Genomic DNA, 19,315 nt, shown 5'->3' on the forward strand with positions numbered 1-19,315 from the left:
GGCAGAAGGGGAAGTGGGTCTCTGCTCAAGGTCTGGTGTTCCCACAATCTGGTGCCCCCTTCTGGCCTGCAGGGATACATGTAGGCAGAATACTGCATACATAATAAATATTATTGCTAAAAAAACTGATTTAAAAAGACAGTAAGGAATGGAAGGCCTGGCTCCGTAATGCAACCCTAGGGCTCCTTGGAGTTTTCTTCCAGCATCCGTACTTTAAAATGAACCATAACTTGCAGTGGTTAGGGAAAATGTAACTTCGCTGAAACAAGAAATAAAATATTAGCTTCCTGGACTAAAATATGAAGTGGGATGACAAAGGGAAAATGTGCCCTGCAAGTCTGATGAGAGGGGACAGTCGAAATCCAGCCTTGGAGGGTGGGCACTGCCGCCGTCTTCCAGGGCACCCCAAAGTGTTATCTTCTACACTGACATTCCGACGGCATGGATATGAACAAGATGCTGGAAAGCTGGGATGAGAAGGAAGCTCGTGTTGTTTGTCTAGAACGCTGGGATTCATACATAAAAGCAGTGTGCCCGGCCTGTGGCAGGTGAGAAATCCATCACTGTGAGCTTTTAAAGTTACAGTAGGCCGTGGGTCACTGCCTCTGCTTCCGTCGGTTACTGGACGAAGGTTCCATGATGACCATTAGGGCGGTCACTGATCTGATTACAGGGGAGGCCTGTTCAGACACACTCTCCACTATTGCTAGTAGTCTTAGCTGGGGTCGTCTTTGGGCATTTCCCTAGTGCCTGGTTTCTCCCCAACCCCATGATGGCGCCCTCTGTCTGGGTCTCTTTCGCTGCTTCCCTTTCCCATCCCTCCCCCAGCTCGGCCATCCTGAGCCCTCGTTTTTCCCTCCTCCATCCCCTCCCTCTACCACCCTCCCATTTTATCCAGGAGAGCGCGACTACCTCACCTTTCTGGGGCCCTCCTTGAGTGTACCTTTTGGGGTCCCCCTGTTTACCTAGCTTCTGTGTCTTTGTGGTATGCGGGGCTGAGCTCCTGGAGCTTCGTGGAAGAGAGGGAGGAGGGATCATCCGAGCAAGTGGGGGGAAACCAGAGAGACAGCTCACCCTGCCTCTTGGTTCGTAATTCCCACCTGGCTAAATCCTACCTGTCCATTGGCCAAAACAGCTTTATTCATCAACCAGTAAGAGAAACACCTAGTCACACATACAGTGGACATTCCCCATCAAGAGGACTATTGTGATGGATCTCTGGGTGAATGTGACACCTGTAAATGGGTCAGGCACGCTTTCCCCAGAGTCTAAGAAAAGTAAAGAGACTGTGGTAACTTTCTTGGGCCACCACCCCGAACATGAGGAAGAGACTTTTTATTAGTTATGAGTGCTCGGCCTTAGTTTAGTTTTGTCCCACTAGTTCTTATAACGTATTTTAACTTGTTTCTCTTCATCTGGATTTTACCTCAGGGCTTTTTACCTTTCTTTCCTTCTGTATGTTTGCTGGCTGGCCCCTGGTGTCTCCCTCCCTTTCTCCCTTTTTCTCTCTCTCCTGAGCCTAGATTTCTCCTCCTACTTATTCTCTCTGCTCACCAGCCCCACCTATCCCTCTGCTACCTAGCTGTTGGCTGTTCAGCTTTTTATTAGACCAATCAGGTGCCTTAGGAAAGCAAAGTAAAACAAATGCAACACATCTTTACATAGTTAAACAAATACAGCACATCTTTACATAGTTAAACAAAGGCAGTATAAGCAAATGTCACACATCTTTACATAGTTAAACAAATGTAGCACAAACAAATGTAGCACATCTTTACATAGTTAAACAAATGCAGCATAAGCAAATGTAGCACATCTTTACATAGTTAAACAAATATTCCAAAACAAGAATTGTTATTATATTGTCATTTATAATCAGATGGCAATTGGGTATAGACTCTACACACTTTTTTTTCCAAGTTAAGAAAGTTGCAAGTTTTAAATAGCTGGTGGCTGGTTATGCTTTTTAGGACATGATTAGGCACATTTAAGACCATTAGTACCTTTGATACCAAGTTTCCTGACTTCTTGGCCATGTCTGAAAGCGACAGAGAAGTCAGACTTTTGACTATTGTGAGTAAAGGAAGATACTTTACAGCATAAAAAAGTCTTAGGTCAAATACCCAACATGGCCAAAGCAGAATGGTCTATCCTTATGTACTTTGGTCTATCCTTGTATACTTCATCTCCAGCACCTGAGCAGGGCTGCAGAAAGGAAACTTTCTCCACCTGTCTCGGCCCCACTGGACGAGTTTCTCTCCACCCAGCGGGCCCCCATGGCCGCGAGGAAATAACCCCTCAGGGACTTCATATGTATTTGTAATTGTTTAGCCAACGACTTAGGCGTCTTATCGGCTAGCTCTCTATTAACTGTTATCCCCTTCCTACCAATCTGTATAGCACCACGTAGCCTTGGCTTACAAAGATGATGCCCTGGTGTCCTGCCTCTGGCGGCTACATGGTGTCTGCGTCTCTGTCTTCCTTCTCCCTGCCTCTTGGTTCGTAATTCCCGCCTGGCTAAATTCTACCTGTCCATTGGCCAAAACAGCTTTATTTCATCAGCCAATAAGAGAAACACCTAGTCACACATACAGTGGACATCCCCCATCAAGAGGACTATTGTGATGGATCTCTGGGTGAACGTGACACCTGTAAATGTGCCAGGCACGCTTTCCCCAGAGTCTAAGAAAAGTAAAGAGACTGGGAACGTTTCAGGGAGGCGTTTCCCCTTTGGCCCCCCCCACTTCCATGTCATGTGTGTGTATCCAGGCAACCCTAATTAAAGGCGGTAGGTCACCAAAAACAAACAAAACAAAACAAAGGTGTTACAATGGCTCAGCAGGTAACCGTGCTTGCCATCACGCCCGGAAACCTGAATTTGAGCCCCAGAACCTTCATGGTGGAAAGAAAGAAGCGAACGTTGTACAAGTTGTCCTCTGGCCACCACGCTTGTGTGACTTACATGCACCCAACCACATAAACACTCACTCACTCATTCAGTCAATCAATCAATCAATCACTCACTCACTCAGTCAATCAATCACTCACTCACTCACTCAGTCAATCAATGGCACAGAAGTACGAGGAGACTTGAGAAAAGGTGGTTTGGTGGGAGTGGGAAGAGGTAGGAGGATCATGGGAGGGACTTTCATCAAAGGGCCCCGTGTGTCAGAAATCGTGAGAGAGTAAGTCCTTTGTAAAAAAATGCTGTTTTAAGAAGGGAATCACCCACTGATGGGACAGCGTGGCTTGACATAGGGAAGGGAAGGGAGGCAGAGAGAATATTCCTCAGTATTAGTGGTCAGATATTTGAACAGACCTTGTTGGTGACAGCCGCAAGTGTGAGAATAGAAGTCAGAATAAGAGTTCTCATCTGGCCGCAGCGTCCCAGGGGACCGGCTGTGCATTTGATATGAGAAAGGAGCTGACACGTGGCTGAAACTGAGCAGACTCCTTATCGGCCCCCCCAGTGGGGTCACTGTTAAAGAAAGGTGGGGGTCCCGCGTTTCACGTGGAGATGCGGATACCTAGGCACCGTCTCCTCTCGAAGTTCTCATGGTTCTAAGGGGGAAACTGAACTATTTATGAAAATTGTAAGCATTCATAATGGATGTATAAGTAGGCATTGCAATATAAACAAGGTACTTTTTCTAAGAAGCTAGCAAGCATGTCATAGTTTCACTGGAAAGTTAACTCTGCAAAGCCAAACCTGGAGGACAGTCACGGAGAAAGTGAGGCAGACTGTGGGGAAGAGACCAGAGCCGAGATCAAGCACAGGGAGACCCTGCTGATGGCCCTGTCACATCCACGCTGGGCCCGAGCACCATTCTGCATCTGACACTCCTACAGAGAGGCTCCTTGTCATTGTCCTTTCCCCGTGGCAGCCTCCATTCCAAGCTCAAATGTGAGCATCCTACTCTCTTCCCAAATGTCCCATTCTCTAGATGCAGGGGACCGGGGGGCACAAGAATCTGGTAGTGGTATCTTCTGCTTCCCACAAAGCCATGGATAGAGAGTCTCCAAGTCAGAACTGCCCTCAGGGGACAAGTGTTCATGGCAGAGCCCCAGCACAGGAGGGTAATAGGGTTCTCATAGAACACGGACAGTGTTTCTCTTTGAATCCTGTTTTCACCCCGGATTCCTCGGCGCCTTTAACATACGGATACACACTTGCTTCTCCAATAGGAGATTGGACTTGCCACATGTGTTTAAACAAGATAGCTTTTTTCTTAGAAACTCGTGGGAAGCCGGTCCCATGAAACGCACCTTAATAGCTAATGCAAAAATATAGATGTCACGTGTGACTCAGTCTAAAGGGATGTGCTCAAAGAATCACATATAATTTTATGGATCTATTTTTGAAAATAGGACCTCATTTACTCTAGACTTACACCACCAAGGCTGACCTTGAACCCTTCCTGCCTCTATAGAGCTAGCATTACAGGCACATACCACCACACCCAGTTTATGCCCAGCTAGAGATCAGACCCAGGCCTTCATACATGTCAGACAAGCACCCCAACACCCAAGGTACACACCCCCAGTCTCAGATTCATTTCTATAAAGCATGCTGTTCCAAGCCTTATGTGTTTGGTGTTATGAACTCGAAGGTAAAGTATTGTTTTTAATGTATTTTAGTTTAGGATAGAATTAGTTAATTGAAGGAAAAGCTCCCCTTCCTAATTTAGGAAATTTAGATTAAATAGGTAAGTTAGGACCCTGCACCTCAGCTGGGCATGGGTCTCAGCTCACAGAAGTGGGTACTGCCAGCTCTGGCATTGGTCCAGCCCCAGAGACTGTCCACTTCCTCCCTCACGCAGTCTCTCTCCTCCATCGAGGGTCTCGGGGACGTCACAAACACCACACATTCAGAACTGTGGAGGAAGCCTGGGAATCTAGAGGCACAGACAAGAGAGTGGTGAGGCTGTTTTCTTCAGGAGGAGCACCTAGGGGAAAAATAAGTCCAGTTACGTAGTTGGTGACCATGTGGTGTTGGAAGAGGAAGGGGACTATGGAATTCCTGAGCACGGTGGGGGCTGGGCTGCTCTCCTTACTAACTGGGACACGTGCATCCTTGGTGCAGACAGGGTTACTCCCCGGGAGGTGCTCTTGCCTCCTCAGGAGACATTGAGTGTGTTACCGGGAGCCAGGGGTAGAGGCGATAAACATTACAAGGTACACTAGAGCCCCACAGCCAGAATTGTCCTACCCACAAAGTTCACAGCTTGGAGGGTGGGTTGTCACGCAGTCCACCTTACACAGAGAACTTAAGGCCGTGTGTGGGGTTCAGCACTTTATTCCCAGTGCCTGGAAGACATTCAGCGTGCGTTTACCTAACTCCGGGGAACCATGCTGTCCCCAAGTGTCTCTCAAGTCTGTGTCTCTCCTCCCCCCACCCCCCTGAGCAGGTCCATGTGGGACCCAACTTCTGAGTTACAAGGACTGGGTGCCTTCCTACTCTGCCTGCCGTTTTCAACGTTGAGTCCGCATAGGCAACGGTTTACATCCGTGCCTGAGAAGAAATGCAGTAAGCGGGGATTTTCCTAGGTGGCGTAAGGACTCAGGCATTATGCTGGCCCACCCCATTCACCCTGCAGAACACACTCAGGCGGTACTCGGTCAGCCCAGGGTTCCATGATTGCGTAGTCGGCACGCAGGTGCAAAGGACCCCTTTAAAAGATTCACCCTGCCCACCCCGCGCACCTACGCCCACCACCGCCCCCTTTTCCAACTCTCTTCCCACTCTCTCTTTCCTCTCTCTCTTTCCCGCTTTCTTATCTGCAATTCCCCGGGGCAGACAGGACTTTTCCCGTCTCCCTCTTCTCTTCTGCCCTCTCTCTCTCTCTCTTTACCTCTCTCCTTCCCCCAGCCCTTTCCCTTTCTAATAAAACTTCTCACTGAGCTCTGTCTGCCTAGCGTGTGTGTTTGTCCCTCCGCCAAGGTCACCCCAAGGTTCCCCTCGAGCTTTATGCTAACAGGTGAGCCTCCCAAGGCCCCTGTGAGTGACACGTTGAGGGTCTGGGACATGCTCAGCATCTCCCTTGGTGGTCTCCTCATGGTGAATCCTTTGCACCGCACACACAAACGCCGTGCTCCTCATGCGGGGGATCAGTCAGCTGGGGCTGCTCTCAACTTGGCCCAGTTGCGGGTTATTTGCCGTATTTAAATCCACCTCATGGCATTACACAAATCCTGTAATGGGCGTGAGGGCCTAAGAAGGGAGAGTGGCCTCAGTGTGTGTGTGTGTGTGTGTGTGTGTGTGTGTGTGTGTGTGTGTGTGTGTGTGTGTGTGTGTGGAGACGTGAGGCGTGTGTGTATAGATAGATCACCCCTCTTGTGTGCATCTTTCCTTCCGTTGGACTGCTGAATATAAAGCTTAAGTTTCCTTCTCTGAGAAAAGCCGTTTAGAAAGTTCCCTCACCTGCTCTCTGGAGACCCTGGGGTGTTGCTCACCACTGATTGGCAGGGTGAGATCTCTCTTTGGGAGGGACTGGAGAGTAATTTATTTCTGATCCAGGACTGAGTAAATTATGATTCAGTTTACTGGACCGTTTTCTTTAATCTTGGAAACCCTGGATATATAGGGACTTTCTCTTTTAAGACTCACGTTGTGCATTCAGAACCAAGCTGGTCGTACACCCGCACTCGAGAGAGTATAGATGCTCAGTGGCCAGCCATAGTTCCATTGGCTACTCCTGTCCTTTCTCTTTTGTCCTGCACCTCAAATTTACAACCAAGGTGATTTCTTTCCCTGTGGGCCCGCAGGCATGTTTTTTAAGGATGGAAGTGCATGCATTGCTATGGGAGCCAGTCGAAACCGGTTTCACCTGCTTCCTTTCTCCTTGCAGATCGAGATGCTGCCAGACGGTCTGTTCCAGTGCAAGAAGCTCCAGTATCTGCTTCTGGGGAAGAACAGCCTCACGGATCTGTCCCCTCTGGTGGGGGAGCTGTCCAACCTCACCTACCTGGAACTCATTGGGAATTACCTGGAGACGCTGCCTCCCGAGCTGGAAGGCTGTCAGTCCCTGAAACGGAGCTGCCTGATTGTCGAGGACAGTTTGCTCAATACTCTTCCGCTGCCTGTGACGGAACGTTTGCAGACGTGCTTAGACAAATGTTGACCTAGGGATCAAACTCGGAAAAGGCAGTTTTAAACCGGGGGCTTAAAGGAGAATGAACTTTCCCTAAGTCATGTAGATGAAAGAATGGCTGATGGTTATGACACACAGGAACCAAAAATGTGACCGGGTAACCCGGTGTCTAAGTCAAGTAGGAGAAAGATGTCAACACTGGGGTTCTGTGAATAGCTGATCTTTAAATTATTGAGATGTAAAGAAAAAAACGCATCGAGGTGGGCCGAGAGGCGTACGGTGATGGAAACTTTGCCCTCCAAGTTTTCTCTTCAGGACTGTATGTTTTCCCCTCTCCTCTCCTTCTAGCCCATTACTTATGTCACACTTGTTTTCCTGTGACTCTCTAGTTTGATAATGATCACCAGACCCATAAGAACCCATCAGCGTAAGTGCCCTCGGTCATGTTCACCGCTGGCTTTGATTGATGGTCTCCCGGCTTTTAAGCAGGGTGTGTTGTGCTTGGCCCCCTTCCCACTTCCTTCCTCGTTTTTTTTTGCAGGACCATCGTCGTCTGGTTTTCTCTGAGCAACACCCCTGGGAGAATGCTGACATTTGGCATTTGCTGAGGTTAGGAGCCAGGGTTCCTAAAAATATGTATTCTCTAAGTTGTCTCCTTGTCTGTCATCAAAGCCTTTTTTGACATACGTTAAGAACTTTTATATGAAATATAAAATATTTTCTACCGTGTGATCACAGATTCTACATCTCCGAGAACACTTTGTAAGGTACAGTGAACATGGGCATCTCTCAGAATTGACTAATTCTCAGTTTGGGCTGGTTATGATTCTCCTTTTGTATGCGTTCTGCTCCAAAAAAGTTTTTGTACTCTGCAACTAATTAACTCTGGATGACAAAAGGCCTTGTGTGTGTGTGTGTTTTTTCCCCTAAAGTCTTCAAGGGGTTTCTGTGTGAGAGGACAGCCGCGTCATCTACCTCTCCTTGCTGTTGTGCAATGGCACGGGCACACTCCTCAAGTACTGACAAGCTGTGATGGACAGGAGAGGGCGGGGCCTAGACTGGAACATACTCTGCAGAAACTTAGTAGGCACCGGATACAGGTGTAGGTTGTCCCTCTGCAGAAACTTAGTAGGCACCGGAGAGAGGTGTAGGTTGTCCCTCTGCAGAAACTTAGTAGGCACCGGATACAGGTGTAGGTTGTCCCTCCGTCCACATGGTCTCTTGGTATGATTGTGATGGAAGCTGTCTGTCTCCGTCTTAAGTGAGCTCATTTGACTGACACCCAACTCATGCCCTTTTGACTCCTGGGATGCATCTTGCTCCTTTCGACAGAGAACTTTGCTTTTGGCCCTTTTATTACCATGCACACCATTGAGTAAATAAAATGGGCTGGCTCACTCTGGGGACATGAACATCGTAGTGGGTTTTTCTCTGCTGGGGGGCGGGGTCTAGGCATTACGAACTCGCCTCTTTTTGGGCACTAACTGTCAAGCAATCTGTTAACAGCATCTGCACAAAACTGGGAGACACCATGGGTCAGGAAATCTTCTAAAGAGAACTGTGGTGAGATGTGGTGAGGAGTGTTTCTTTGTTCTAGGAAGATGAAAGCGAGTCTTTTAAGTGTAAGAAACGCCTCTTCTCTTGGGTGTCCACATGCCTGGCGTTCAGAGAGAAGAATCTCACAGAGGAAACTGGAGTATTACAAAGAATATGTAGAAGACCCAAGAGTTGCCTAAAGCACTGTGGGCGGCAAGGAATAGATAAATAGAAATAGATGACATCTTGACAAAACTTGCCTTCGTTAGAACGTCCAAGTTCTCAGGGAACCAGGCATGACCAGGGCAGCTGTCTCTGGGACCTCACGGACAGGTCCTGGTTGTAGCCAAGGTCTTCTTTTTACTTTTTTTAAAATGTGAGTTGATGTTTTCAGTAGAATCATCATTATGTGGACCAATTCCAAAGTTGGCTGGAATTTTCTGAAGTTCTGAATATCAATGGTTTATGGGAAGGAGGTTTCAGTATTGCCAACCATACTTCATATGGGGAGAAAAAAAAATATCCCGCCCTCTGTGTAGGAAAGAAATTCAGAACACAGTTCAGATTTTCTAACCTTCACCTGACAAAAGCACACTTCCCCACGAATTGTTTTCCAGCGCAGGCATCCTTGGCTGACTCTCCTGCCTCCTCAAAGCAATTCCCCCGAAGGATCAGCCATGAGGTGTGACCCGCTTTCTCCACACTAGGCTTTTTTTGCTGCTGAAAATCTTGTAGCTCTTAATAACCACAGTTCTGAGATGTCTTTTGTGTCTGCTGCTTATGCATCCATGTTGAGGTAGCTGTCCAAGCTAACGGACACTGAGGCAATGAGCACTACACTACCGCCTGCCTGATGGAGATCCGTGTGAGCACTGGCTTCTCTGCCTGTCTTGATAGTCACCTGACACCCAAGAGAATCTTAAATGAAGAAAATGAAATCTTCCAAATTTATCACGAGACGTCCCCCAGGAAACCCAACGTAAAGGATGGAAAGCAAAATTTAGACATGCTACAGTGGTGTGGGTTCCTTGTATCTGCATCCACACAGACGTCTCATGTTTGCAGTTTTCATTTAGGTTAGTCTAAGAACAGCAACTTTTTAAAAGTTCATTACTTTTAGTCATGAAGTATTGGATTTCCTTCGTGGTGGTGTATTTAAAATCAAACGCTACCTTAGTTTGAAAAGGCGCATGTTCCACCTCATCGACATCAAGGTGGATCTCTGGCAATATTGATGCTCATTTTCATTTCAATCGCCTGTTTATCTCCGTATTTCTCTGTTACTAATAAACATGTTAGGTCAGGGCACCCGAAATCCTTGGGGTCTCAGTGATGTGGAAGCTCGAATTTGTCTGCCGCGATACGCTAAAGCAGCTTGGGCATACAGCGTTATTCCTGGATGGACGTCATGTTTGGTTTAAACATTGTATTAATATCGATGGGTTCACTAAAATAACCAAACCACTTATTTATCTGTAGACTTGACATTATTTCCTTATACTTTCAATAATATTTACCTGTCCATCTTTATAGTCAAGTCGGGCTGGTCCATTCACATCTGGTATATTCGTCCTCACCCACCTCACTAAATCTGACCAGCACGGTATATAGTAGCAGTGTATTTCTGCAAGAGCATTGGCAGTGACACCACCACGCATGTTCAGGACTCCACTGACACTACGCATGCCCAGTCCTTCATTGACGCCACGCGTGCTCAGGCCCTCATTGACACCACGCATGCTCAGTCCTTTATTCCTGCTTTAAGACTCCAACTTCTGGCTCCTTCCTTTTCAGTGACTGTATATTGCGTTAGCAGCTGCATTGCTTCCTGGAAAATAAAGGAGACTAATTGGAGAGAGAAATGGAGATTTATTGTGCATCCTGAAGGGGAAACAAGTAGCTACTGCAGAATGTCCTGGGTGTGATTGTGTCTGTCCGTTGCCTGTGTGGTGTGCTGAAGCAGGGACTCCCCTCGTGTCTCCTGCCCGCAGCTTCTATACCCAGTGACATCTGGCTACTCTGTACCTTTTGCAATGGACTTCGTGAACTGTATTCTCTTCAACTTTAAAAAAAATATATATATATATGCACAGTTTCATCAACGTGGAAGTATTAACAGAGATTATAGGAGCCAAGGTAATGAGTTGAGATGGCTTTTGGTTGAACTTAATTTCTTAAAGTCTTGAATTTAACGCATAAGACACCATAGCTGATAAAAACAATTGCGAATGCCTTCTGCATGTTCATTATTTCTCACAGACAGTGGTGCAATTTTAAAAACACAGAAGTGTAGGGTTAGAATGGGTGTGTCTGTGCTTCTATCTGCTGTGATTCGGGTCTTTAACACTGTACAGTAAGACTAAAATTCTAACTTTCATTGTAAGCAAACAGTCTTGAGTGGAGACACCTCTCTTTTGTTGGCACTCAGAGCAGGCTGGCATTTGTTAACTTCACGGGATATTTGGACGTGTGTACTTGGGTTCTGCTTCTGCAACGAGTTACTAGAAAATGTAAGGTTATGTTCAATGTCTTCGGGCCCCTGGATTTAAACCCCTACATTCTGTAGACTTGGGTAAACACCCGCTGTTTTTACAGTATCCTTTGTGTAAGAAGATTAGATTTTTTAATTATAATAAATGGTGAATGAGATGAATCGCTGGGAGACTAACCGGCCTCCGTTTTGCCTTGTTCTTTCTGGTGGAGCTCGCGTCCAGTGGCCACTGTCACCGCCCACCCCTCTCATCAAGTGTACTGTTCTTGAATAACATGACGGACTCTCACGTTCACAGGTAAATCACAGTCCTTAGGTTCTCTGAGTGTGCAGCAATGGCCATGGAATAGTCAGCCTTGGACTGAGGAGTGGATCCGCTCCGACACATGCAGGAGGGGGGGTGGTTAAGGAGCCTCTGTGCCCACTCAGGAAGCCTCAGGGTTAGATGCTCAGAAACCAGCTCTGGCTCCTCCCTTCTTGTTGGTGCCTGTTCCTCTGTGTGCTGTTAACACCAGCGCTGAGCAGAGTACCAGATAAAGGAGATCCAAGTGACTGTAAAACAGTTCGCAGCAGGCTTAGTGGAAGGGAGAGGAAGCTCAGTTACTAGACAAAATATGCATGTGATAATTTGATGTTTGGAATCGGTGCTTTCCTTAATGGGGCTGGGGGGGAAAAAAGGCTGAGCGGGTAAAGCACTCGCCATCCAAGCAGAGGACCTGCATGTGGGTTCCTGCATCAAGCCACAGCTGTAACCCCGCGCATGCCCTTTCAGATGGGTGGTGGTGGTGGCAGAATGCCCAGAAGCTCAAGGAACTCGGATACCTGAGGCTCCCTGACCTTCACACGAAAGCCGATGTATGAGTATACCTACACACACACACACACACACACACACACACACACACACTAAACTACCTTACTCTGTTACGTGAGGGCACGTTACTACGCTGGCATCTCTGCAGGAATGCGTGAACCCTGAATCAGAAATGCAAGCTGGCCGGGCGGTGGTGGCGCACGCCTTTAATCCCAGTACTTGGGAGGCAGAGGCAGGCGGATCTCTGTGAGTTCGAGGCGGGGCTGGACCGATAGCCTCCAAACAATACAGAGAAACCCTGTCGCGTAAAAACCAAAAAAAAAAAAAAAAAAAAAAAAAGAAAGAAATGCAAGCTGAAGTAACTGGGGTTATACACTGCTTCGGGGCGTGGGCTGCCCTAAGTGTGTAGGAATGGGAAACACAGTTGCCACAGGCTTCCCCAGCCTTCTGGGAAGAAGTGCGTAGGTGAATCGGGGCCAGCAGCCTCCAGGAGCCCGCAGTCCATGGGGCTGCTGCCTGTCCGGAGTTTGCTTCCTTCGGTCAAGAAGGCACCTCAGCCATGTGGTGAGGAGACTAACCAGGGAAGGGAGGCTGTGTGGGCCACACTGGGGCTGGATTTGCATCTCTGGAGCTGCTTCCTTCCCTGGGCTCTGTTCCCACTCGGTGGCCTCTGCTCCTACAAGTAGCCAGAAGGATCACAAGAAGAGCCGTTTTGACGTCTTTAAAAGTTCAGTCCCCATCCGCTCTGTGTTGGCACTCGGTACATAAGTTTTTCTGTCTCGTGACACAGGTTCTACAAAGCCTGCACTGAAGTTTTTCTTAAGTGTTTAATGCTTACACGATGCCTGCTTGTGCGCAGTGAGTGCCCCTGAGAACTTAGCAGGCATCATTTTTTTTTTACTCTCTGCCTCCCCCTGCTGCTGAGAGGAGGGAACCTCAAGCATACTCAGATGCTCTAGACCGGTTGGCTCCAGGTTCCTTTCTGGGGGAGCATGGTTGTTCATGTCAGCCTTACCTAACGGAGAAAACAGACTCCATGCTTTCTGCGAACTCCAAACCTCCCGAGACAGCCCCATTTCCTCGCTAACGTTTTCCTTCAAACCGCTCTTCTACCCCGCTTGCCCCACGGAGTAAGGGCGTCGACGCCGCATGGCAAACCACACCCACGAGGCTAAGCAGCGGCCCAAGCTAGAGAGCAGCCATGTTGGAGGCTAATTTCTTTCCTGGTGCGGTCCTTTAACCAGTTTCCGGCTCAGAGTTAGTTTCCCCTTGCCTTGGTCTTACCGGGTCTCAGTTACTCCATCTCAAAGGAAAAGCACAAAGAAGGCTCTGTGCGGGGGGGGTAGGGGGATGGCTGCTCCTGGCACCAGGGCCACCCAAGCTCTGAGCCCTGAGGGTCATTAAGAATTTGATACCCAATTAAAAAAAAAAAAAGACAAGCATGGTTTGAATAGCCAACGTAGATTTGGTAAAGATGGAGAATTTGGTCTTCTGTTGATAAGAATCGTGGGCTTTGATGTCCTCTCAAATATTATTCTGCAAGCGAAGCCAGAGCCTGGTGGGGATTTGGAGGCAGAGGGAGAAAGAAACCTCCCGTCTCAGCCTTTGCGTGGTCCATTCTCAACTGGCTTTGAGTCATCATCTCCCGGGCCTCGTGGGTAGGCTGCCAGTGGCCTGGCCTTTCCTCCAAGCCTTTCTCGCTCCTGTCCCTCCCCAGATCACATTGGCTGAAGTAACACCTCTCCTCTTCCCCCTCACCACCGCCGCTGGTCGGCCTCATCCTGCCCACATGCCAAGCGTACGCGTCCTTACCCATCACTGAATCCCATCGCCAAGAAAATTAAGGAGATACTGGTCCAAAGAGGAAACTTTGGTTCCCCCCCCCCCGCAAAAAAGAAAAAAATTATTTTCAAGACCCTCTCTTCCTTCAAGGTAGCTCTCTTGCCACATTTTCAAAACGGAAAGAGTAGGATTTGCTCAGTAGGTTTGTTGAATGGGATCACAGCCATTTTTCCTGGTTCCCCTGCTTCCCCCACAAACCTACAGAATTGCAGTCAAAAAGGGGTAGCTAACAAGGCCCCATCTTCCCAATTATTCTGACATTTAGTCCTCCCTCTTGCAGATTAGCAACCCTAGGCACCTGTCCAAATGTTCTAATTGTCTAGTTCAGCTTGGCCTGGTACACGGTAGGTACCTGGTTCCTGGCCACGAAAACTTCCTTCTCAACAGGAATTAGCAAGCAACAAATTAAAAAGCGGTTTTGCTCTTGAAATGCCCCGCAGGTGTTAGGAGTGAAGTCCAAAGGCTTTACTCCCAGAGTTACTCTATTGCACCGCTAGGGGGGATCAAATGCTCATCCGTCTCCCCCCCCGCCTCCCCAAAAATGATTTGGCTTCACATGCCTCCCTTGCTGTGGCCATAGTAGAGCATAGAGTGTTCAGAGCCTTCCGAAGAGAGCAGTTGCCTCTCAGTTTTCAGAGTCAGCCAATCTAGCCTGTTCGCAACCTTCCTTGGGCAGCTGCCCCACAAAAGGGAAAAGCTCAGAGGTCTTTTCCAGTTCCGTGCCCTGGTTTCTGTCTCCTGAGCCAGTGGCGCCAACGCCTTCCTTATCATCCTCCAATCTGTCCTGAAGATAGAGCTTGCTGGTGAGACAGCACCGTGGAGAGATTCCCGAGAAAAGTCACAACCTTGCCCGGAGATCACAGCCCTCCTGTTGATGGACGGATGGAGGGAGCAGTGTCCCGCCTCCACCTCCCGACTGCAGAGCCAGGCTCGCCCCTCACCGGCTCTGGGAAGCACAGCTCAGCTACCACATTGGCTGCCTGGCCAAGTCCAGCGTACTCCCTAACAAGCTGCAGCCTTCCCGTTGGGAACCCAGCTTTTTGAGAACCCCTTCCTATGCAGAGGGCATGGCTGACTGTGGACTCTTGTTCCCATTTCACTCACAAGCAACTCGGCTCTCAAAGACACCTCCAAGAGGAACATTACTGAGAATGTTTGTTCTACACGTGAAAAATAGGTTCCCGCAAGTTGACCACCACACTGGCTTGTATGTTAGAGGGTACAGAAAGCCAACAACACAGCTGGGTTTTGAGTGAGAGATGAAAACTTGCACCTAATCTCTGCCTGTTACACACTAATACTGCTGAGGTGACATGTCTAAGGAGTAGTGAGGTTTTGAATACTCCAGTGCCCTTTCTAATAAGAGGGTTCTGGATGAATATTCCAGGAAATGGAATGCAAGTGCATGCCAGTAGACACAGTTTTAAACACATTTTAGTATAACTATGTCATCCAAGGGACTATTTTTAAGTTGCATACATTGAAGCATGCAGAGCTTTTATTTTGGTGGTTTGACCTGAAGCTTAGCACACACTTGCTGTCATTAGAGGGATGGAGTCCCACTTAGTAGTGAAACCTAGGGCCCCTGTCTACCAAAGAATTGTCACCCCTGTGGTCTTGCCTCCAGTTGCTGAGGGAGCTCCCAGTTTGGGTTTCATTGGAGACGAAGTTACAGATTTAGTCCCTGCAAGCTCTGATTTATTATAGGAAAATGCTGGCAGGCATCTCAGACTTGCAAAATGAATTCCTCACACAGTTCTGCTCCACTACCCCTCTGCCGTGTGGACTCGGCTCCTTGGAGCATGAGGAGGAGGGACGAGCTACACAGACAGTCCTTACTGAATTCATTCCTTGTTCCAGATAAGAAGCCGTGTTCCGAGTGAGCGGAGCTGCAGCTGCTGTGACCCCAGCATGGCCCCCGGGCTGGCTGTGCTGATGGGCACAGAGAGAAAGCAGGGTCCAAGCTCTGGCCCACTGCCAGAGGAAACCCTGTCTCCAACACCCCCTCCCCAAAGAAAAGAGTCCTGTTTCCACCAATTATTCTTGTTACTTTGTGTCTCTGCCTCCTTCCCTCTTCTGGAGATGTGAAGGCCCTTCTGCAAGGATTGAGTCCCTGCAGCTACCCCAGTGCTGCTTCAGCTGGTTGAGTGCAGGAGGGGATAATGAGGGCATCGGGACCTCATCCTCGTGGAAAAGCACCGCACAGGAATTCACCTGGCTCATCAGTGAAAGGATCTGGTGTAGAACACACATAGGGCCTGAATTTATGTCCCTAAGTCCTTAGAAAACCCGAGACAGAATCTGCAAGCACCACTTTAAACATGGCCTTTACATTTTCAGGAAGCACTCATGGCCACAGCATGTCACTAACCCTTTCTGGGCCCCAGTTTACTCTTCTATAAAATAAGGGGGCTAAGTTAGGAGACCTAAGCAGTCTATGGGACCTCTGACAGTGAAACCAGTTTTTATCCCTAATTCACAAATGAACTTTGGGAGTCCATTCCCCATGGAAGTATACTATTTTAGTCCAGATACACAAAGGAGGGCCTAGGCCCTCCTCCAAGTGATGTGACAGACTTTGGTGATCCCCCATGGAAGGCCTCATCATCGTTGGGGATTGGATGGGGCATGGGAGGATGGAAGGGAGAGGGAACTGGGATTGATACATAAAATATGATTGTTTCTAAACTAAATAATAAAAAAGAAAGGTTGATGGAAAAAATAAGGGGGCTAGGACACATATCCCCGTGGCCTCATTTTGGCACTGCAATGCTATGATTACCTGTAGCCTACAAATGGGTTTCCTAACACGGAATCAGTTACACTGGGGAGACAGTTCAGAGGGTAAGGCACTTTCCCCCTGAGGTTGCAAGCCTGTTAGGTTTGACCCCTGAAACCCATGTAAAGGTGGATGGAGAGAATCAGTCCCACTGAGTTGTCCTCCTACCTCCACATGCAAGCTGTGGCAAGCGAGCTCACACACATGCATCGTATACACACATGAACACATACAACAATGAATTTGTGCATTTTCCCTGACTCCAAAAGCTTTGAGACGGTCCTGAGGCCTGCTTGTTCACCCCTGGTGGGTATCGCAAATATGGCCACACAGTCCATTGCCATTTTTGCGAGCTTACTGTGAGTTGCATCTGAGTAGTCTACTTGGCCACATTCCCACTTGCTCCCCATGATCCATGCAGTTCTGAATGTCACCAAATACCAGCCTTGCATGACAAGACTTTCCATTCCAGCTGTCAAACAGATACTGGTTTCAGGCTAGAACTCAGGGTAGAAAACACCTGAAAATGTCTAGGCCCAGGATAAACTCTGAAATGCAGAGTTCCCACCCAGGCTAATGAATAACATTCTGTTTTGGTTTTTTTTAATCCAATCTGTGTGATAACCCCTTTGATTTAGCTTTTATTTGGAATGATCTGCCCGATGCCATTACTCTGCAATACTCAGATCAAGATACAATCTCTTCTGAGTCAGCTACATAGAGCAGACCCTTCCAAGCATAAAGAAGCATCTGTCCTCCATCTGCAGGGCCTAACAAACGGGACTTTCCATCCGGGGCTGTGTAGGGCACCAATGCTTGTAGAGAGCAAGAAATCTTTTTTTTTTTTAAACTAAAATCCTGATAAATGTCAAACAGGATCTTTTCATCTTGCATATCATTTTCCAAAGGCCACTTCGGCTGAGTGATTTAATGAGAATATAAGCTCCACATTCAGCCAAACACTAATCAAATGTTCAGTATATCGTGTACCATATGTGTAATCATATAGTTATTTAACCCTGATAGTTCTTGGACATGTAAAACAGAAAATGCTGGCGTCTTCCCTACAATCTTCCCTACAAGAGCATTCTCTAGGAGACCAGCACTGAGTCCTCACTGCTCTTCTTTTGATGTCTCTGGTGTTAATAGAGAGGCAGAAATCCAGGTCCCTGGTGTAGCTATAAGAACACAAGACTGCTCATCAAGAGATGTCATCTCCAATGACGGGTAGGGCTATTGCACACTCCTGATCCACAAGATCCTCTGACCTAAGACAGGCACGGCCCCCTCAAGGATATACCAGCTTATGGCCTTTTTACTTTATACAAAAAAGGGGGAACCTGTGGAGGGCCCCAGATAAGGATAGCATAATAGAAGCCATCTTAACATTTTACTGTATTCTTAGAGACTAACGCTTAGTTAATCTTCTGTTTCTCTGTGCCTGCTTATCCTCCTGTACAGCATACTTTCAAGGCCTGCAGTCCAGGCTCTCCCATCCTTCTGCCACCTGGCCTGCAGTCCAGACTCCCCCAGCTGCAGACTTGTGTCCTTGGAACACACCCTGCCAAGGAGAACTTCTGCTCCCCCGCCCTTCTGCTACCTGCCTTACTTAAGCCCTGCTGGTACTTTCAGTAAACGAGACTTGATCAGGAAAAAAAAAAAAAACACAAGGCTGGTGATCAGAGGCCTGGGTGTGCGTCCCATTGCTGCCACGGTATAGGATGCTGGGAGAGTCGCGTGCTCCTGAATTCGGCTGGCAAACGAGGAAATAAGTGTCTCTCAGATAACACCAGGAGGCTCAGAGATGATTGCTGGGAGCTTCCTTGGCCAGTGCTAAATTCTGCAGATGTATTCCCGGCTATCCTCTGCCACTACGAACCAGGTGTTTGTGTCCCCTGGAAATTCCCTTGTTGAAATTCTAACTCGACTGTGAAGGTACCAGAAGGCAGGGCTTTGGTAGGGGTTAGTTAGGCTTGGAGGAGTCATGAGGAGGAGGAGTCTGTGGCTGGAAACTAGTGCCCTGATAAGCAGGCTCTCTTTCTGGAGCCTTCTGTCCCTCAGATGGAGGAACTGAATTGCACTTCCCAGCCTCTGGAGTGGTCAGAAGTAAACGTCTGTTCTTTAAGCCACCTGGTCACAGCTCTTGTTATGAAACCATAACTGACTGAGACATGGAGTCACAACCATCGATGAAAAACACATCTGACTTTTTTATATTATTCAAGAATTTTCATTTGCAGCAATGGTTGTGATGAGGTCAAATGATGGTGACTGGTTTCCACCCGGTCACAGCAGACAGCGCACGGACGGATTGAGGACTCTGACATCACTGTGTGCTGTCTCCCATACACCCTCTGCAGACACCAAAGATGCATGCTGTCAAAAGCCAGTGTGCCTGCAGAGTGCGGATCTCCTGGAGCTGGATTTGAGTCCACAAATGCTGATTTTCCTGACTCATCTCCCTTCCAAACATTCAGCCAGGACTCCACTCTCTCTGCCTGCTTGGTCACTTCTGCCCTTTCCTTACGGTGGGAGTCACTACCTCCTCAGGTGTCCAGATGTGTCATCCTAACCAAGCCACAGAAACATTTCACAGGTCGGCTTTCTCAGGGAAGACCAGGGAAGGACTCCCAATGACCCAACACCAAGAGGTCAGTCTCGAAAACCACACACACACACACACACACACACACACACACACACACACACACTGCAACCGTTAAAGAAACAAGACCAAGAGTTTAACAGAGAAGTACAAGGGA

General features: G+C 48.0%; 1 protein-coding gene across 1 annotated transcript in view; it reads left to right on the forward strand.

Moving 5' to 3' along the window:
- Positions 1-11,295, forward strand: part of Lrrc8b (leucine rich repeat containing 8 VRAC subunit B) — an 81,094-nt gene extending 69,799 nt beyond the window's left edge. The window contains 1 exon segment of the mRNA XM_040733377.1: positions 6,849-11,295. Coding sequence (XP_040589311.1) covers positions 6,849-7,121 — 273 coding nt within the window. The 3' untranslated portion in view covers positions 7,122-11,295.
- The last annotated feature ends 8,020 nt before the right edge of the window (positions 11,296-19,315 follow it).

The sequence above is a fragment of the Mesocricetus auratus genome, unplaced genomic scaffold (genome assembly GCF_017639785.1).
Source record: "Mesocricetus auratus isolate SY011 unplaced genomic scaffold, BCM_Maur_2.0 Super-Scaffold_100031, whole genome shotgun sequence".
NCBI classification, from domain to species: Eukaryota; Metazoa; Chordata; class Mammalia; order Rodentia; family Cricetidae; genus Mesocricetus; species Mesocricetus auratus.